The sequence below is a fragment of the Psittacula echo genome, assembly GCF_963264785.1.
Source record: "Psittacula echo genome assembly, chromosome: 1".
Classification (NCBI taxonomy): domain Eukaryota; kingdom Metazoa; phylum Chordata; class Aves; order Psittaciformes; family Psittacidae; genus Psittacula; species Psittacula echo.
The window spans coordinates 108,986,913-109,009,064 of record NC_137735.1 but is presented as its reverse complement, the minus strand read 5'-3'; the positions used below and the strand labels follow the sequence as shown (position 1 = coordinate 109,009,064).

General features: G+C 40.9%; 1 protein-coding gene across 1 annotated transcript in view; it reads right to left on the bottom strand.

Moving 5' to 3' along the window:
• Positions 1 to 20,590: 20,590 nt before the first annotated feature.
• ATXN10 (ataxin 10) overlaps positions 20,591 to 22,152 on the bottom strand; it is a gene marked incomplete at both ends in the record, with an annotated part of 107,696 nt that continues 106,134 nt past the window's right edge. The window contains one exon of the mRNA XM_080609836.1: positions 20,591 to 20,778. Within this exon, the coding sequence (XP_080465962.1) occupies positions 20,591 to 20,778 (188 nt within the window). The remainder of the gene's footprint in view (positions 20,779 to 22,152) is intronic.

Here is a 22,152-nt window from a genome sequence, read left to right as displayed (position 1 = left end):
GGGTGCCCAGAGGATGGTGCCAGACTCTTTTCAGTGATGCTGCAAGACAGGATGAGGAGCAATGGCCTTAACTAAAATACAAGAAGTTTTACCTCAACATGAGGAAGAACTTCTTTATGCTGAAGGTAGCAGAGCACTGGAATAGGTGCCCGGGAGGGTTGTGGAGTCTCCCTCTCTGGAAACATTCAAAACCTGCCTGGATGTGTTTGTGTGTAACCTGCTCTAGATAACCCTGCCTTGGCAGGGGGTTGGGCAGAATGATCTTCCAACCCTAGTGATTCTGTGAAAGCAGGACTATGCTTTTCCTAACAAGAGTAAAGTGGAAACAAATAGGTCTCATGTGGAGACCCACGCTGTTGATTTGACAGGTAATCCCTGGAAGACACTGAATCTGGCATATTATCCTCCTGTTCCACAACACATCTGACAATTTATTGACAAATTATTTCTCTGACAATATGCTATTACTCCTGGGTGCACTGGGCAGTCTCCAGTGTGTAGCAGGCTCCAAAACAGCATGCTACTAAACTTGATGGGCCTCACAGGATTTAGTAACAATCAAAATAAGAGACAAGATGCTGAGCATTTTGTGTGAGGGTTCTCCTGCTTAGCAAGTCACAAAATTGGATTTGTAATCCCATTATCTTTGTTACCTCAACAATAACAGGATTTTTGTGCGGGCTGGCGTTGGGGTTTTTTTAGGAAGTAATAGGAGATAACAGTATGGCAGTGAATGAAATAGAGGTTATCTGTTTGGCACTCAAGGGCCTGATAGCTGCTAATGTTGTGGGTTTAAACAGTTTAATCTAGAATTTGCCTTAAGAAAGAAAAAAAAGGGTGATAAATAAAAGGAGATATGTGACTGTGGTGGAGGAGCCCTTGGGGTCCAGCATTTGAGAATGATCAGTGGACTGGGCACTCAAAGAGAAGCAGCACTATTCTTCCCTCCATACCAGCTTCCACACAATACTCCCCCCATCTCCAAAACATCCTTCACAGCAACAAGTTGCCCTTGGCATGACCCATGTTTCCAGCTAGTAAAGTCCTCCTCTGTTCCCCCCATTCCCTCAGAAGGCATCAGTTTTCTATTTTAAAAATATCAAGTCACCCTATCTCAGCTGCATTATAAACAAAGACAAACAAAACAATCCAAAACAGTTTTGTGTGTGTGGAACGAGAAAAAAACACTTCAAACCCAAAGAAGTTTCCAATAAGTCACTCATTGAAATTCAGGAAGAAAAAACCCCAAAGCGTAAAAATACCCCCATGTATCCAAGTTCTCTGAGGCCATTTCTTTCCCTCATCTGTGTTCCATCATCTTCTTCCTTATCCAAAAAAGTTGCGGTGTTCGTGGGAGTATGAAAAAACATTGGTGTGACCACCGAAAGGAACTCTCTGTCTGGCAGCAGAAAGCCACGCGTTATCCCGTCTCCAGGAACTCAGCCTTGCTTTGACAGTCATAAATATTCTCTCATGACAAAGCAAAGGGTAGCCATTCATCCAGACTGAATAATACTTTAAAACCTTGAAAAGCACACTGGGATCTGTCCTCTGTCCCCAGCCAGAAACATGGGAAACAACCCCTGATTGGCCTTGTGTGTAGGACACCCCAGCACTGCCCACCTTCATTGTCAGGGTGTTCAAGGCAGAAAAGAGTATCACAGTATCACAGTATCACAGTATGTTAGAGATTGGAAGGGACCTCAAAAGATCATCTAGTCCAATCCCCCTGCCAGAGCAGGAACACCTAGATAAGGTTACACAGGAATGTGTCCAGGCGGGTTTTGAATGTCTCCAGAGAAGGAGACTCCACAACCTCCCTGGGCAGCCTGTTCCAGTGTTCTGTCACCCTCACTGAGAAGAAGTTTCTTCTCAAGTTTAAGTGGAACCTCTTGTGTTCCAGTTTATACCCATTACCCCTTGTCTTATCATTGTTAGCCATTGAGAAGAGCCTGGCTCCATCCTCATGACACTCCCCCTTTATATATTTATATACACTAATAAGGTCCCCCCGCAGTCTCCTCTTCTCCAAACTATAGAGACCCAGCTCCCTCAGCCTTTCCTCATAAGGGAGATGCTCCACTCCCTTAATCATCTTTGTCGCCCTGCGCTGGACTCTCTCCAGCAGTTCCCTGTCCTTCTTGAACTGAGGGGCCCAGAACTGGACACAATATTCCAGATGCGGTCTCACCAGGGCAGAGTAGAGGGGGAGGAGGACCTCTCTCGACCTACTGACCACCCCCCTTCTAATACACCCCAGGATGCCATTGGCCTTCTTGGCCACAAGGGCACAGTGTTGGCTCATGGTCATCCTGCCATCCACTAGGACCCCCAGGTCCCTCTCCCCTACACTGCTCTCTAACAGGTCGTTCCCCAACCTATACTGGAACCTGGGGTTGTTCCTGCCCAGATGCAGGACTCTGCACTTTCCCTTGTTATATTTCATCAAGTTTCTCCCTGCCCAACTCTCCAGCCTGTCCAGGTCCCGCTGGATGGCAGCACAGCCTTCTGGCGTGTTTGATTTCTCCCTTTCACAGGTCCCAACCCATTATATTATCTGAGGACAGTATGAAGCTTTAAAGTCTTCCCAATTCTCCCCCTTGCAAAAATATTTCCTGGTTTTTTTTTGCTTGCTAGCCTCATCCTGTCTCGAATGTCTATAGGAAGCCAGTCTTTATGTAGGCATCAGTGGATGCTGCTTCACAGGCAGCAAATTAAAATACCATGTTAAAATACCATATCTGTGAGTGATCAGCCTCAACTACATCACTGAATGACACATGAACACAGAAAGGCTGAAAAAAGCATCCAAGCACAGGCTATCTGAGTAATGATAGCTGGTGTATGCTATTAAAGGGTACCCAGAAATTTAGGTCACCTTTTTAGATACACTCTGCCCGTGGAAGCTTTCAAAGCTTTACAAAACATTTAGATAAGTGTCATTAAAAGGGGGAAAGGGGAAGACCCATTACAATATTAATTGTACTATACCGAGTAATCAGAGATCTAATTTTCAAATGTAACTTTACATCTTGTTCCATAAATATGCTTCTAGTGCAAGCAGATCCACAATCAGTAATGTACGTCATAGCCTTGCAAAAGTGATTGATGAGAAAATTATGAGTAGCTTTCATTTAGTCAGTGGAGAAAAAAGATCAAAACTTGAGTTACTTTTCTCTTTCGGACCCCCTTTCTATGCCCAACCCCGCAACTTATAATATATTTACCACAAATAAATAATAATTTTATGCTTACCTGTATGCCTTCTACTTTTATGGGAGTCTTTTGAATTAAATGTAATGTTGGCATTCAAGGCTGAAACAAGTAATAAAACTAACCTGTTTATTAGTCAGTGTAGTTTTAGAATTATATTCGCATTTCTTCCTTTGAGAATGTAACTGATTGTTGACACAATGGAGGCCAAGCATGCATTTATGGTGCATGATATCATTGTGTGGCTAATAGAGGGAGTTTACTTATTCCACAGATGACTGCCACAAGAGAATGTAATTGCTCAATAATGTGTCGATGTACCCATGGGAAGGATTTAAGTCATCTGAGACCCATATTGGGAACTTGCCAGGGACCCCAGCACTACCTCTAATTTGCACGAAATGGTGGAGTTGTGGCCATCTTCCGCAATGAGTATAAACATAAGGAGAAAGAAAGTCAGGAAGAGCCAGAAAGGCACCCCAAATACAAAAATCTGTTAGACCTTCAGTTGACATAAATGAATCGAAGGCTTAGTGATTTAAAAAAATCAAGTTTTTACATTTCTGAGTTCAGAGAAAGATAAGAAAAAAACACTAGATTAAAAAAAAAATCTTAAAAATTTTATTTTTTTTTTTTAATACTCTGATGTGCAGAGTATTGCCCTGGAGCCGTAAGATCCCAACAAATGTAAATGGTAAATGTATCCTCATAAACATGATTATCATGATATGCCAATAAAAAAAAAAAAAAGAAAAAAGGAAAAGTATTTCTCAAAAGATTGAAAGAAACAAGAAGGGGAAAAACTGCTACCCAGAGGCAGGAAATAAAAACTGTAAGAGTAGCAAACTTCCAAGGGGACAAGTCAAAGAAAGTGCAGCATACTCTAGTATATAAGATGACAAGGAGAAATTACCTCATCAAAAATTAAAGGCTCAAAAAAACCCATAGATACACCACCTGGCTGAAAACTATTTAGAGACAACAAAATCTTTGTACCATCTATACTATAGCTTTAGCTTTTTAATTGTGTATCAAGTTAAAGTGGAACACCTGATTGAATACTACTAAAGCAGAGTTAAGAGCTCACTGAGTACTGCAAATCAAGTACCACAATGCAAGGTCAAGCTAATAAATCAGAATATTTTCTATGCACCTCAAGGACACAAAGATAGGATGAGATTCAGCTTTGTGGATGCCTATTTTTAAGTACATAATACCTTTGACTGATTTTGAGAAGACTACAAAAATGCTTCAGTTCAGGTACATGCATTAAGAAAAGTATTTGGGTGAGTGAAGGGCTTGGTTGGGAGTCCATCATTTGATGTGTTGAGCAGCTTTTAAAACCAATGGAAATTCTAACTCTCTCCATCAAGACCCATAACCACGTAAAAAGACCCTGCAGATAAAGTGAGAATGACCAGACAGCCCCCAGTGGCTAGGGCAAAACTGGAATTTAAAGCCTCTCCCAGTATCCCAATGGAGAATTTTTCCTGAATTTTCAAAATGGTTTATGGGATGTTTTCTGTCCATCTTTCCCCAAGATGCAGATCAGAACCACTTGCACACCCTTAGCACAAAAAGGTTCAATCCCGAACCCCACAGTGAGTCAAATGATCTGATTCAATGAGAAGCACTGTGTCATGATGTGATGCTCAAGGCCCATATGTAACCTACTCCCCAAAAAATCCCATACTAGCTCTGCTGCTTTCAGGTTAGTTTTTCAAACTAGTCCTTTCCCCAGGTCCCCCTCTATATCCCCCTTCCAACACAATCTGATTTTTCCCATTTTCAAATAAGATTTAGAATTCTGCCCAATGGCAGGTGGGTGGAGACACTCCAGATACTATGTTTGTTGGTAGCCCAGCAGTTATTTGTGGTTGACTTTTTTGGTTGGCCACAGGAATTTCCAGGGTGGTGTAAACAGATAGATGTGGGTTCTTTTCTGCTATTTAGATCACACCATAGAGAGATATCAAAGGAAAAAACAAATCCATGAATAATGCACTAGTGGCAGCGTTTGAAGATCAGAACTTTTAAAGACTGGCCTCTAAATTTATTGGTTTAATTGCTGGGTTTGGACACATTGGCCACCAGATAGCTTTTGAAATCAAAGCATCACTGGAAGGTTTCCTGAATATTTAAAAGTTCATACAAAGTGAAAGCAGACTCAAGTACTGGCAAACTCAAAGCTGCTCTCACCCTGTCACCACTGCCCTAACCTTAAATGCTAAAATTGCTCTTTCTTTCTTTCCATCAGTACCATATTGGTTTGCTTTTACTTTAGTGATGCATCTCAACAACTATTCCATGGCTTTTTGCTGCTCTAACATTGGCAAGCTAAAGGGGAGGGCTTCAAGGGTCTGGGTGACAAGACAGACCTTTTGCTGGCTTAGATTAGTAAAGCTCCACTGATCTCAGGCTAACTCATATTGGCCAGGAATATTGTTCTATTTTTTCTTTATTTGATTTTACTGATACCATTATGCAAAAATTACTTTGCCATGTGATTTTTGTGTTCCTTCTGCTCACACAAGAGACACATTGTGGCATTTTTTCCCTTGAGATTAACAGGCAGCACATGATTAAAATCATGTTAACTCAACAGTGCAACTTGCTAATCATTCTTACTCTGGAATTGCCAGCTAAAGCCTTTTTCATCATTTATTTTTTCAGGAGGATTTGTATATGTTTCTATCAGTCTATTTTAGAGCATGGCAGGTTAAAGAGGCGCTTTGATTCATGGCTGGACATAGATTATTTTAAGTAGAAGGAAAAAGGAGTATTGGTTTTAACAGCATTGCACTGTCATCTTGCGGTTGCAGCGCTCAGTTCCTAACCCTTATTTGGAAATGCTTTGAACAAGAATTTGATGTGAGCAGGAAGAAACGGTGATTGCCTCACTCCTGGGGCTTGGGTTTGTTTGGAAGCCTCCTTCCTGCCACTCTTGTGACAACAAGACAGACTGACCTTGCCAACTGTTTTCACAACAGTTCTTTCCCTCTCCTTCCTCCGTGAGAGGAGAGCGTGACCTCCTCCATAAAACCATCATTATTTAGAAGACTGCATCTCCTTCGGACTTCCAGTACTTCTACTATGAAGACTTATTCGAAGACACATTTTCAGAACAATGTTGTGTACAGTCCTCCTTCCTGCCTGAGCTTTACAGAGGGAATGCTCTACCACTGTCAGCTCCTGAGTATACATCTCTTTCACTACTAAGGCAAATCTATTCAAACACCTTCTTGGCTTAATTAGCTTTTTCCAACTTGTGAACAAGGAACCACTTTTTCCCCTTTTTCTGGACTGCTCAAGATACCAGCCAGCATGGGGTGCTTCTTGTAGACACCTCCAATCAGCATAAAAGAGTTTTTTTCCTGAATTTGTCCAAGATGTAGGAGAAAGCCCCAAGCTAGGCTGAGCTAGGCTTCCCTTTGCCTCCAGCTGTGCCATTCCCTGACTCCTTACATCCTCCTGCTGGCTAAAAATAAACCATATATCAGAAATATACATAAAATGCACTCAGTCCCAGTGAAGTCTGAGGTAATCATCTATCAGTGCATGACTAGAAATGCTGAAATGGTAGTCAGCTTAACTAGTGTGCAGCATGAGGTGACCCAAACCACAGACTCCAAAAGCTGCAACCGTATCCTCCTCCTCTGAAAGCAACAGGTAAATCTGCTATTATAGATTCTTACCTTTTACCAATATCAGGAACCAAAAACTTAAAAATCTACATAGCTTCTATTTGTGCTCTTCACTTCAGTAATTTTTCTTAAGTTAGAGAAAAAAACCAAACTCAGAAGGTCACTACTGTTATCTTCAAGTTTTGGCTTTTGTGTTTGGGCTGCCAATACTTTGAGGGAATGTTTATTTTTGCAGAAACCATTGTTAATATTAAAAGTTGGAGGGGGGGGATCAGAAATAAGTTTCTGTGGGGCTCAGTGTAGTACTTGGGAGGAAAACCACTGTGTTTTGGTTAGAATTGTTTACTATTGTTCCTCTGAATGGAATCTGGAGTATGCATACTGAATTCCCCATTTCCAGACAGAAATGCCTACAGCCTAAAATGTTGTAAACTATGTTTACTTCAACTTGTTTTACACATGTGAAAATGTTCACGATCTTGCAAATGTTTTATCACAAATACACTTATGCATGGATTCAAAATCTTACTACCAGCAGAGGGATCCTCTGTGGGTTTTGGAATCCATCAACGCACCATTCAGAGTACACAAGGGTTATGTTCTAAAACTCCCTAAATAAAAGATATTTATTGGAAGGTTCTTCAGTATTTTAAAAGCTCAGAATTACCTATTTTATGCTCACACTTTCAAAATGACTAAATTTTGGGTTATCTTCAGAAAATAACAACATTTCTTGCAGAGATAAAATGTAAAACACTTTACGAAGAGGACTGCCTGTAGTACCATAGGGTTACCACTGGTGTGATTGCTGTTATGAAACAAATGGACTGAAATGTGAAGAATCTTAATTGTGGTAGATTTAGCAGAAACGTTAGGGGACTAATCTGACTGATACAGGGTGTGTGTGAAAGTCCAACAGCCAGGTATCAAAATGCCCCTGAACCCACGAATCGATAAGCTGCAGAGGGAAAAGCAAAACTGAACCAGAATGGGGACATGGCTCACAGCGTGATCCTGTGGAAGCAGGAAAAGTTGCTGTCTCCTCAGAGGGAGAAAATCAGCACGCACACACAACCCAGACAGTGCTAAAACCCAGCTGCAACTGCAAGACTCAAAGGAGCAGGGTGCCTTGGCTCTGTTTCAGAGAGACCACCTCTAGCAGCAGAAGACAACTCGATGGCTAATTCAGTCCTTCGCCTCACTTAACTGATACTGCCAACAAGGCTGCTAATTAGTACTAACTGCGATGGTGGTTTCTGTGATGTGGACAGCTGTTTGAGAAAAGCTGGACTGAGACCACCAACTCACTTCAGACAGGCCACTAAACAGCCATCTGAGGGTAACCACTAGGTCGCTAGCAACTTGGGTTAGATTCAAACTAGTGACTTCGAGGTGGAAAGGCTCCATATTCAATTACCAGTCCCCTGAGTCATCCCATCTACCCTCTATAGTTATTTCAAAGTGCTTTGGTAAGCAATATCTGAGGACATTACATGTGTTCAAAATGCTAAAAATACATGTCTAAGAGGGCAGGGAAAAGATCAGATCACCCCGAAGTAAATTTTCTTTTCTATTTAAAAGAAAATAAAGGAAAAAAAGATAAAAACATATGATTCTAAAACTTTAAGCTTGTTTTTTTCTTTTTAAAAATATATAAAAGCCCTTCCTCCCCTTTGCCATTCCAATTAATTTCTTGCAAATATCATTAGAATACTAAAGAAAGAGACTGTTGATGGGAAAGTGGAAAATATTCCTTTTACCTTTGTATTTTCTAAATAGCCAAATCAACAGTAGAAAGAAGGGGAAAGTATTAGAGGGTGGGCGGTGTAAGAAGGGAACAAAACAAAATGCTAGAAGATGGATTAAGAAAAGCCCCATGCTGAAAATGACAACTCCCAGGGATTTCACCCAGGGCTTCTCAAACTTGCATATTTGTTTTAAGAGTGACACTGCCCTCTGCTACCCCAGGATATGGTATTTTCAATGCAGCTCCAGAGGGTCACTAATCTATTTTTGTCACCTATCCTGAGATCTGACAACTCTCACCAGGGGCTCAGTTAAACAAGCCTCCAGTTTTTAAACAAAGTGGATTTTAATTGAGAAGCACCTGTGGCGAGAGAGCCCACTGACATTATTAAAAAGCAAATTTATCACAGTGAATCATAGAGGCAGGGGGTGGGGAGGGAGCGGGGAGGGGGGCTCCACGCATACGTCATACCTGCAACACAGTACCATTCCTTTCATGAAACTCCCTTGAAGAAATGTGTAGGATTTGACTGCACCCCATGAAGAGTGTTTTTCCCAACAAGCTGTTCCCAGGGTGTTGAAAAGCTATCATTCATAAAAAATTATTGAGGGGGAAGGAGGTAGCAAAGGGGAGTTCAGAAGGCCAGGGATGCCAGTGGAAACCATAGAATGAGACCCTCTGTAAAGCAAGCACCTGTTTACGGCCACCATAATAGCTTAACTAAAAAGCTTAAAGTTCCAAATTGTGGGGAAGAGGGGGAAAGGGGAGAAAAGAGAGAAAACATAATGAAAGCTTGTTCTAATATCAAAATACACTTTAACCCATGGAGTGCAGGCTCACCATGGATGGCTGCAATTTAGAATAAAGCACTAACACTGGAAAATACATAGAACTGAGGACACTTTTCAGACAAACCTTGGCATCATTAAATAGATGTGGGCTTTGGCCAAAGACTGGAAATATTTATTTCAGCACTTTATAAAATACACGGCTAAAAAACCTTGTTTATTAAATAATATGTAATTATTTTGATAATTATTATTGTTTGTTTAATAATGTTTAATATTGGCCCAGAAAGCAGTTGAGAGTAGAGAGTAGGTGCCAAGGTCTGTCTAAATGCAGTAATGAGCAACTCCTGTACCAAAGTGATTACAAGGCAAGGAAAAGAGAGTGAAGCCATCCTGCAAAGACTTGGACAATACACAAATGTTTAGAATGACAAAGAATGCGCTGTAATTTCAATGATACTATTAGTAAAATCCCTTGGTGATCTGTAACAGTGTTATACATGCACTTTGAGCTCAGTGAGTGGTAAAAGTGACACACTCACACCTGTTGGTTCAGCTGAGAAGACTTGACATTAAGGATGAGACTCCTCACAGGTATTAAGTCAGTAAGGATGTTTCTGCTTTTTCCCCTAGACGGAGCTAGGCGTTTTCATTCATTATTCCCTTATGAAGTAATTTTGTTGATATTTTTGCTAAGACTTCTCAACTCATTCTGAGAAAACGAATCTTAAATTGAATTGAGGGAAACCACAGGCAGGAGGAATACGCATATTCACAAAGAAGACAGGTTTAAGTCTTTTATCTTGAGAACTTTGAGCAAGGCTGGGAGGCTCAATTTAATGCAGATCCTCAGTCTTGTTACAAAATCTATCATGATGTGCCTATATGAAGCAGAACAGGAGGGCTGCTGCAGGAGTTTGAAGGGGAACATGGGGTAATACAAGACAGCTGTATGTTTCTTCCAATATTATTAGCCCAACACTCTCCCATTTATTAATGCACAAGTAATACTGCATATATTTTTTCGCTCTTGTTCATATAATCAGCCTACTGAACCTCATCTTCAATCAAAAGAAGGAACAGTCTATAATGTGCTTGAGAAACATGTGTTGCACAGTAAAAAGGGGGTTAAGGAACAAAAGTATCACCTGCTCTACATTCTCTGTCTGGGACAACATGATTATTTTAATGGTTTATCACTAAAGGGCTTTGATCTCGAAAGCCTGCCTTCAAATAACAATAATAAAAAAAAGCTAACACAACTTGACAACTTAGACTGTTTAGATCTGTATTTCTAGTGCTAGTTTTGTAGCAAATGTAGGCAACTACATCCACAGTCAATGAACAGGTAACCTGAAGCAATTGGATTCTTCTCCTGTCACCCACCAGAAAAATAAACCCATAACCCCACAAAAATAGAAAACATTGCAAAGCCCACTTCAAGACACTGATCTTGCAACATAAGACCATAACTCATGCGACCATGAGGTGGTCGAGTTCGAGATCCTCAGGACAGTGAGAAGAGTGTGCAGCAAGCTCACTGCCCTGGACTTCAAGAGAGCAAACTTCAGCCTCTTCAGGAACCTGCTTAGTAAGGTTCCATGGGATATAGCCCTAGAGGGCAGGGGGGCCCAAGACTGTGGGTTGATATTCAAGGATCACCTACTACAAGCTCAGAAGTGTTGTATCCCAACTAGAAGGAAGTGCCCAGTTAGAATTAAACTTGGCTAGGGATGTTAAAGATAACAGGAAGGGATTACTGTAGGTACATTGCAAATAAAAGAGACGAGAGACAACGTGGGTCCTCTCCGGAAGGCAGAACTGGCTACCCTGGGTTTGGAGAAGGCTGAGGTTCTTAATGATTTCTTTGACTCGATCTTCACTGGCAAAAGCTCTGACCACACCACTCAAGTCTGGAAGGCAGATGCAGGGACTGTGAGAATGAAGACCCTAGGCTCATTGTAGGAGAGGATCTGGTTCGAGACAATCAAGAACCTGAATGTACACAAGTCCATGGGACCTGATGAAATCCATCTGCGGGTCCTGAAGGAGCTGGCGAATGAAGTTGCTAAGCCACTGGCCATCATATTTGAAAAATCATGGCAGTCAGGTGAAGTTCCCAATGACTGGAAGAAGGGAAATATAACCCCCATTTTCAAGAAGGGGAAAATAGATGACCCAGGGAATTACAGACCAGTCAGTCTCACCTCTATGCCTGGCAAAATCTTGGAGCAGATTCTGCTGGAAGGCATGCTAAGGCACATGAAAAACAAGGAGGTGGTTGGTGACAGCCAGCATGGCTTCACTAAGGGGAAATCCTGCCTGACCAAGTTGGTGGCCTTCTATGATGGGGCTACGGAACTGACGGACAGGGGCAGAGCAGTTGATGTCATCTACCCGGAGTTGTGCAAAGCATTCGACACTGTCCCACACAACATCCTTGTCTCTAAATTGGAGAGACATCAATTTGATGGGTGGACCACTCGGTGGATAAAGAACTGGCTGGATGGCTGCATGCAAAGAGTTGTGGTCAATGGCTCAATGTCCTGCTGGAGACCAGTAATGAGTGGTGTCCCTCAGAGATCGGTGTTGGGACCAGTCTTGTTCAACATCTTTGTTGGTGACATGGACAGCGGGATTGAGTGCGCCCTCAGCGAGTTTGCCGATGACACCAAGCTGTGTGGTTCGGTTGATACGCTGGAGGGAAGGGATGCCATCCAGAGGGGCCTCAACACGCTTGTGAAGTGGGCTGATGCCAACCTTATGAAGTTTAACCATGCCAAGTGCAAGGTCCTACACCCGGGTCAGAGCAATCCCAGGCACAGCTACAGGTTGGGCAGAGAAGAGATTCAGAGCAGCCCTGCAGAGAACGACTTGGGGGTGTTGGTCGATGAGAAAATGAACATGAGCTGGCAGTGTGCGCTCACATCCCAGAAAGCCAACCGTATCCTGGGCTGCATCAAGAGGAGTGTGACCAGCAGGTCGAAGGAGGTGATCCTGCCCCTCTACTCTGCTCTTGTGAAACTTTGGAGTATTGTGTGCAGTTCTGGTGTCCTCAACATAAAAAGGACATGGAACTGTTGGAACAAGTCCAGAGGAGGTCCACAAGGATGATCAGGGGACTGCAGCACCTCCCGTATGGAGACAGGCTGAGAAAGTTGGGGCTGTTCAGCCTGGAGAAGAGAAGGCTGCGTGGAGACCTCATAGCAGCCTTCCAGTGTCTGAAGGGGGCCCACAAGGATGCTGGGCAGGGAATCTTCATCAGGGACTGTAGTGACAGGACAAGGGGTAACGGGTTCAAACTTAAACAGGGGAAGTTTAGATTGGATATAAGGAAGAAATTCTTTACTGAGAGGGTGGTGAGGCACTGGAATGGGTTGCCCAAAGAAGCTGTGGTGTTCAAGGCCAGGTTGGACAGAGCCTTAGGTGACATGGTTTAGTGTGAGGTGTCCCTGCCCACGGCAGGTGGGTTGTAACTAGGTGATCTTAAGGTCCTTTCCAACCCTAACTATTCTATGATTCTATGATTCTAACTCCAGGCATTCCACACAGAACATGATAGGTTCTTATCACTCTTCCCACTGTTCTTCCTAGGTATTCCTCTACCCAAATTCAGTATTACTTCCTGGCATTTCCAGTAACAAAATACTTTCAGAAATTACTGAGATCATCACATAACCACTTAAATAGACAAACTGTGGATTTTATAACTAATTAGCCACAAGAAAGTCCTTTGCTTGAACACTGACTTTCTCATTATTCCCCAATTTGCCCATAAGCAGTTTATCTTACAAAAGCCCACACACAAGGCTGCGTGGAGACCTCATAGCAGCCTTCCAGTATCTGAAGGGGGCCTACAAGGATGTTGGGGATGGACTATTCATCAGGGACTGTAGTGACAGGACAAGGGGTAACGCGTTCAAACTTAAACAGGGGAAGTTTAGATTGGATATAAGGAAGAAATTCTTTACTGAGAGGCTGGTGAGGCATTGGAATGGGTTGCCCAGGGAGGTTGTGAATGCTCCATCCTTGGCGGTGTTCAAGGCCAGGTTGGATGAGGCCTTGGGTGACACGGTTTAATGTGGAGTGTCCCTGCCCATGGCAGGGGGGTTGGAACTAGATGATCTCAAGGTCCTTTCCAACCCTAACTATTCTATTCTATTCTATTCTATTCTATTCTATTCTATTCTATTCTATTCTAAATGTGTCAAACAACATACCGCATGCTAATGCTTAACGTTATATCCATTTCTCATTAAAGCCTTTTTTTTTAAAAGTCGTATATACAGGATTTATCATGAGAATCCAAGAAAATGCTTTTATAAGCATTCATGTAATAGCTCACAAAGACGACTTTCAGAGTGATCATCCCCCCGTAATGGACACCAGTGAAGCTGCTTCATGAATCCTGTGTTCACTTCTGGGCCCCTCACTATAAGAGAGATATTGAGGTGCTGGAGTGGGTCTAGAGATGCACAACTAAGCTGGTGAAGGGTCTGGAGCAAAGAGTGATGAGGAACGGCTGAGGGAACTGGGGTTGTTTAGTCAAGAAAAGAAAAGGCTCAGGGGGGACCTTATCGCTCTCTACTATTACCTGAAAGAGGTTGTAGTGAAGTGGGGGTCAGTCTCTTCTCTCAAGTAATCAGTGACAGGACAAGAGGTAACAGCCTCAAGCTGCACCAGGGGAGGTTTGAACTGGATATTAGGAAACATTTCTTCACTGAAAGGGGGCTCAGGCATTGGAACAGGCTGCCCAGGGCAGTGGTGGAGTCACCATCCCTGGAAACAGTTAAAAGATTTGTAGATGTGAGACTTAGTGACATGGTTTAGTGGGGCACTTGGCAGCCCTGGTTTAACGGTTGGACTCAATGATTTTAAAGGTCTTTTCCAACCTAAACAATTCTATGATTCTATGATTATAGTAACTTTCAGTAACCACAAGTTTAAACCCCAAACAGCTGAATTCCCTCTATAAAGACTTGATAAATTGTTAGGACTTGATAAATTGAGATAAATTATATAATCCATACTGTTTTCTGTATTGTTTTCCTTATTGTTGTGCTGTGAATACAACGTAAGTATGTATTTCTGAAAAACAGGTCAACAGTAGAATAGGTATCATTACCAACTTTTACTATGCTTATGATTTTAGAGTTAACACCACTGTTGAGAGGCCTGTTCAGTTCACACATTTCAGATGTATTTTTGAGACGTTTTCCTTGAGGCAACATAGCTTTTGTGCCTGCTTTGATCACATTTTCAAAACCCTAAGAGAAGAAAATCTCTTAAGAACACCACTACAAAAAAAACCAAAGTAGAGATGGGACTGTTCATCTTATAACAATATATATATATATACACACAATAACAATATATATAACAATATATAACAGTCAACAGTGTTCAACAAAAAGTGCTAAGATACTCAGGACTCTTGAATTATTACAAAACACCCCACCAAAACTAAAGTATTGCATACCAACTCCACAAGTGGACAGACAGGTTGAAATACTCTTTGAATGACAAAGTGAAAATTCGAACAGAAATTCCTTTTTTTTTTTTTTTTTTTTTTTGTGTGTGTGTGTGCCATTGTGTCTCTAAACTTCTGTTTGCTTGTACTCCAAACTGATAGGAAACTTTCAAGTTTAGCATAAATGTTTTATGGAAATCACCTGAAGTACCAATGAGACCAAGTACAAATTCATCTTACTTATCATAGAATCATAGAATGGTTTGGGTTGGAAAGGAGCTTAACACCATCCAGTTCCAACCCCCCTGCCATGGGCAGGAACACCTCACCCTAGACTCTGTCCAACCCGGCCTTGAACACCACAAGGGATGGAGCATTTACCACTTCTTTGGGAAACCTGTTTCAGTGCCTCAGCATCCTCAAAATAAGGAACTTCTCCCTTATATTTACCCTGATCTTCCCCTGCTTTAGTTTGAACCCATTACCCTTTGTCTTATTGCTACAGTCCCTGATGAAGAGTCCCTGCCCAGCATCTTTGTAGGTCCCCTTCAGATACTGGAAGGCTGCTATGAGGTCTCCACGAAGTTTCTCTTTTCCAGGCTGAACCGCCCCAACTTTCTCAGCCTATATTCACATGGGAAGTGCTCCAGTGATGCCTCTACATCACTACTGGTGAGGCATTAGCTGTGCTTCTCTGTGACAGCTCACTGAGGTTAGATGTCATGCAGCAAAAAGAGGATGAGGTTAATTTTAAATGCTCTGGACTCTCTCTTTACCTACAACTGCTTTTTCCTACGAAAACATGAAAAATTAGAATTCTGGTTTATTTACAAATTTTCTGATTTTCATTTAAATATTCTAATTATTTAGTATTTTCTGACAGAATTGGCCCTGCTGCTTTTAATTACCTTATCAAACTCAAGGATACTTTACTGTCTGGCTCTTCCTAAAGGATATCTTTTGGACAGCAAAGTTCTACAACTGTCAGAGTCCATGAGGAATGTTACAAAATAATTATGCTCCCTCATTTATTTTACAAACAGACTGATAATGCATTCCCCATCTTCCAGCAGTCCTCTCTTGGACTTAAGCCATTCCCTCTCTCACCCTCTGAGATCCATTTTTATTTATTGCTATCTTCTCCAGTCCATGCAGCTCCTAACTCCATGTTAGATGGACACCACCAGCAGCTAGAGAGATGTGCAGACAATCTCTCCGTTCTTGATTTCTTTTGCCAGCACCATGTTAGTGAGGTGCAGTAGCTGCTGAAAATGCCATGTACAGGCACTGGATTAATGAGTAGAACAAACACAGTGCAAAAGCAAATTCAGCAAATTTAGCAGCTCAGCTCTCACGAGCCTCTACTTACAATGTATAACTTAAGGATTTCCAGAGCTTAAAATGTGGCCAAATTTGGACTGAATTATGACAGAGGAAAATGCATAATCCTCATTTATATTTGGAATAGTCTTTAAAACAATTATTTTAGGGATAGCATATGCAAAACCAATGTCAGCTTCTCATCCTCATAAATAACTGGATCTTATCAGAAATCACTGAGAGGGAAAGTTCCTGTGAAGAAACCAATTAAACCTAAAGCAGCATGGAAAATTTCTCCACTTGAATGGTTATAATTTGGCCAAGCTATAAGCAACTGGAATCAGATCTTAACATGGATAGCATCATTTAACCCTAAACAGAGACACTGCTAACAGGTCTGGCCACATTTAACACAGCAAGAAGTATTTGTCTTCAAGTACATGTCATCAGCAGCACACATGCTATTACCCAGCTGTGGCCTTAACACACTGCAGAGAAACTCTAAAGGAAATTAGGATGGCGATAAAGCCTTGGGGCTGCTTTCCTCGGGAAGGACACAGGCAGTTTGCAGAGCTCTCCTCTGCAGGGCAATGGGCAGTCTGGTCAGAACCTTGGACAGCAGTGGAGGAACTCCAACGCTGCCTAGCTCAGCCCCGCCCGGCCCCCTCCTTCGGACACCAAAGAGGCATATGTATCACAAGGAAGCCTCGGAATCATAGAATCCCAGGTTGGAAGGCACCCCAAGGATCATCTAGTCCTACCTTTCTAGACTAAGCATGACCTAGACTAGATGCCCCAGCATCCTGTCCAGCTGAATCTTGAAAGTGTCCAACACTAGGGAGTCCACCACTTCCCTGGTAATATCATTCTCATACAGAATTTTTCTCATTGTGAAAAATTTTCCTCTTGTGTCCAGTTGGAATCTCCCCAGAAGGAACTTGTGACCATTATCCCTTGCCTTTTCCATATGACCCCTTGTAAAAAGGGAGTCTCCCTCTTCTTTTTGGTCACACAGAATCATAGAAATTGCATATAATCATAAAAGTCTACTTAAAAGTACCATAAGACAACAGCGAATTCTCTGTCAACATAATCCAACTATATACATAAGGCTAGATAGCAAAATTTAAAGTAATTTTCGGTGCAGCCACACATTTTTAGTGCTTTTTTATTTGCAAATAAATCAGTGGGGTTTTTTTGGGATTCTCGCTTTGTAGACACTCACACTAACCTCAAAATACAATGCCAACTGCCATTTAAAGATTGTGACAAAGGCATTAACTGCCTCTGATTTTATTTTTTGTTGGTCGTGCTTAAAAACGTATTTTACAAGTGCTTTAGGCAAAACACACTTAAATTATTAGAAGCAGTGAAAGTTCAGAGCTTTGCAAGCAATGAAGCTTATTTCTCACAATTTGCAAGAAAGCTCTTTAAAAATCTATCCACTTATGATGAAAAACCAACTCTCTATTCCCTTTTTTACAAAAAATAGACCTTAAAAAAAGAAAAAAAAAGAAAAAAGATTTGATCACTATTGTTTGAAAGCACTCGAAAGCAATAAGATGGTCACAAGGCTTGATCTGACTGTTCTGCCCCTTTACAAACTCAATAAAGCTTGCCTTTTATGACTGATTGCTGTGTTGTATTAATCCCCCAGCATATAAAACAAGCCTATTGGAGACTGGGACTCCACTGGGGGAGGACAGGGGAGCTGTTGTGTTCTGAGAATTAATCCATCTAGGAAAATCAAAAGCCAGCCACTCACAATACAGTAATCAGCATGTTCTCCACTGTGAAAGCTCTACATTTCCCATTTAGAAAACACAACTATTACTTCATTATGTACTGAAACACACAAAACCCTTTTATTTATCTGTGTTTGTTATCATTTGGCTTATATTTATGGGTTTGTGTGTATTCCATTGGTGGGTATACAACCATTCAAGTTAAAAAAAAGCCAAACCCTGTCTTTTCCCAACTGCTTAAAAGGAAAAAAGGACTCCTACTGCTTTTTCCACAACCAAAGTTCCTTCTGGATTTGCTTTGTGACCAGGATTTTAACTCTTTATTACCCTAAATAAAAGGAAATTCTTTGCATTTTTTCCTTACACAGAAAGTTAATTTTCTTTTCAGAATAATTATGGGTTTGTTTTTTTTCCTCATGTTGTTAAATTGTGTAACATGAATTTGCTAAGTAGTGGTGCTAAAATAAAAAATACTGAAGTTTTGTAATTACTCACCTGAAAATTACTCCACTGTACTTCTAGGTGCTATTATATTTGATGCTCCATCAGCAAAAAGTTTAATTCTTTCCTTTTAAAGTTGAATGATGAAGCCCACTGAATATTTTTTTCTAAAGAGCAAAGTTGTTTGTTTTTTTTCTTTTGCCATTTGGGTGCTGTATGATTTTTCCATTATGTTATGCAGAAAAAGATTAAATAACCCAAACAAAACCAGCTGTAACTCTAATGTGACATAGTAATTAAAACTGCTAAATGAATCCTGGCCTAAACACAGAAATTAAGGCTTATGGAAATCACTGAGAAACCCCAAAGTGATAGACCATGTGCTCAAGAAGAATCAAACCCATATACACTTTTCCATTCAGCTAGCAAAAAGCACCTATCTGTATAAGAAATTACTTTTTAAACCAGCATTTAAACACAAGATTTTAACATTCACTGAAATGTCCTGTCAATTTATTTTTCAAAAAGCAAATAAAGCACTTTGTTTCAGCAAAGAATAAATACCAATATAAGCAACTAACGCTCTTCTCCCATTTGTTTTTAAAGTAACAAGTCACTAAAAGCAACAAAAGTTACAGTTTCTGTTCCTGTTGCCAATATCCCTTTATACATATCTTTTACTTAATAAAGGTCTAAAACCAGCAGTTTTGTATCACTGCCTTTAAAAAACCAGCAGGTTACTAAAATCCCACTAGGTCAATTCCATAGTCCCACCTGGTCAGCTCAGTAGACACTTATGGTTAACTTGAAAAGATCTTAGTAGTCCGGCTACACTAACTATCCATTTTAAGTATGACTGTATTTCTCATAGTTAAAAGCATCATGTGTTTTTTTGCCATTTTTAGATCAAAAAATGAATTGGAGGAGCAAAGGCTGATGCACATGGCTGCATGTCTGTTACATCTACATGCAGTTTTAGGACATAAACTTGCCCTTCCATTTAAAAATAGGATTAAAAGATGACAACAACATGAACAATTTAATATTTCTGGGACCTTCCCATTAGACACAACTGAAGACAAACAAATGACACACTGATATACAAGTGCTAGTGATATTAAGCTGTAATTCTTGTTTTGCTTATGCATGCAGGATTACACTTCTTGGCTACCAGGGCAAAGCTATGGCACACAGAGAGTTAACTGTGCCCCCCCCCCCCCTTTCTTCACCCCCCTTCTCCCCCCATCTCATTCATGCCACATTCCACAGTGGCAGGGTCCTACAACAATATAGGAGGGTACCCAAAATGAAGAGGCAGGGCCTTCCATTCTTCTGCCTCTCTTGAATTAATTAACTGGAAATGAGTTTTGTCAATGTTTTGGAAAGGCAGAGGGGTGAAAAGAAACTGCTAGAATTAATCACAGTGAGAAACTACCTCTTCAGCAGTCTGCCAGAATTCAGAAAACCCATGAGAAGTGCAAAATAAAAGGAAAGTGGGCTGACTTACCATCCAAAGGAACAAATAAAATTCAAACAAACACCCAAGTCTCCAAAACAGAGACATGCCCCAGTGCAAAGGAATGTAGCATCTGTTGCCACAACAGCTTCAGCTTTGTTTTTAATATACTTGTCATGAAGACTGAAAGGTAACAAGGTAGAAAAGACAATTTACTAATAATTTAAATACGCAGAAGACATGTTATCTTTAATTCACTAAATATTTATGTACATCCAATGTCCCACCAAACGTTATGTAAGAAGAGATACTTACGCACCATGACTGAAAACAAGTAACTTTCATTGTTTAGCCCTGACTCAGCACAGATCTTTTACATGGAGAAGGCAGACTGCAAAGCACTTCTTTCTTTCCTGAGTTTTTAATGATAGTTATCTCCAGATCCAGCAATGGAAATTTTAACAACTCACTAGTGCACGCATGAGATCTTTCTACTAATGGAACAAGAAAGTCATGAAATTTCAGCCATCTGAAAAGAGAGATATTTTTCCATACATTAATTTATCGAGGTATTCAGAAAATGTGTAGGTGTCCTTTTGTTTACAACAGTGAGGCAGAAGTACCATTTGGCAGCTTTTCTGAGTATGAATGTAACAGTTCCAGTAGACCGGAACTAAAACTGAAGAAATCTTGATTGCCTGAGCAGGGAAAAGTATTTTTAAACAGAAATCTACTTTTAATGATTTGACTGTTTTTAATTTTTTGTTCATGAAGGCTTCTTCCTGACAGATCTCAGAATTAACTTATCATCTCGTTTCTCTATCTCTAAGCCCATACTCTCAAGGGCAGAACTGTCTGCCAGACCCTTCTCCTCCATCTGCGCAATAAGCTCTTGGTTTCTCTCATTCTGTTCAGTGAGATTTCGGATAGTGTACACTGCCCATGGGTTCACAACTGTTGGACAAAGTTAAGGATCATTTACTTAAAAATGAAACAATGCTTATTTTAATTTATTACTGCATTTTCCCACCCTCCCCCATGCCTCAAACCCAGAAAAGCAGCAGAAAACAAGGGTTTGAAAAAGGCATTTACAGGCCGTGACTTTGGACCTGCAAATACTTGCATATGAGCTAATTTAAGTCTAAATGAGGTATGTCCATTAACTTCAGGCAATTTTACTAAGTTTTATCTTGAATTAAAATAGAAACAAAACACAAATGCAGGAATTAAAAGGACATATTATTTTAAGCCAAAATTACAGTTAATTGAAATGTTCCAATAATCTTCCTAGTGAGATTAAAAAACAAAAGTCACTGTTTTTAGGATCTAAACACTTCAACACTACACTTCCAAGGAATGGCAAACAAAATGAGCTGTAATAGGTACAAGAAAGACAACTATTATTTTCCCTGTAAAAGCTGGAGAAATGTAGAAAAAGAGAAATACCTCTTGCACAGGGTAACAACTGAAAACAGCACAAATCACGTGGGAGACACTTAAAAATATTTAACTTCTAATGATATCTAAATTAATTTCTTTGTGCCTGGGTGCCTTTACGAACTCGCCAACAGAAGAGACACTAAGATCACCAGCAGGTAGCTCCTGCTCACGTTTAAATGGGCACAAGCTGCAACTCATCCACCTTCTACGGTGGTCCCTTGAGGCCAGGATAGAAGCACATGTCAGGGCCATAGACAAAGGATTTAAATTCCCAGGATTATCAGTCAGGCATCTTCCAAGTGAACTACAGTGTTCATTTTATGAAGTGTCAGGGATGTTAGTCCCAATTCTGCAGCTGAAAAGCTATGTTACGATATAATCTTTCCCAAGTTACCCATATGGGAGGCAAGCCATTCTGAATCACACAAAAGTGATTTGCCTGCAAGGCACCAATTATTTACTACATGTAGCTTCACATCCAGTAGAAGAACATGCATAATTTACTCATCTCCTTGACGTCTTTTGGGTTGGACAGTGTCAGAGCTAAGCACAGAGATAAGATTGTCTTCTTACTGGCATTTGCCAGGGGGTGACTGAAGGGGAAAAATCCTGAGTTGTGGAAGACTGGAACTTCAGCCAAAACAATAAAATACAGGAACTGGACTTTCTTATGCAATCTATCATGACAGCATTTGGACAATTTAGTACCACTGCATGCACATTCTTATGGTAGCAGTTTTCCATTTTCTCTGTGCACCTTGCACTGACAGCTGTGTCTATCTTACTGCTACCTCCAACTACCCCTTAGGCTTATACGCTCTCAGCAAAGGCAGTCTTCCATGGTGGGTTGTGGGATGCACGAGGCAATGTAGGTGAGCAACAGCAAGT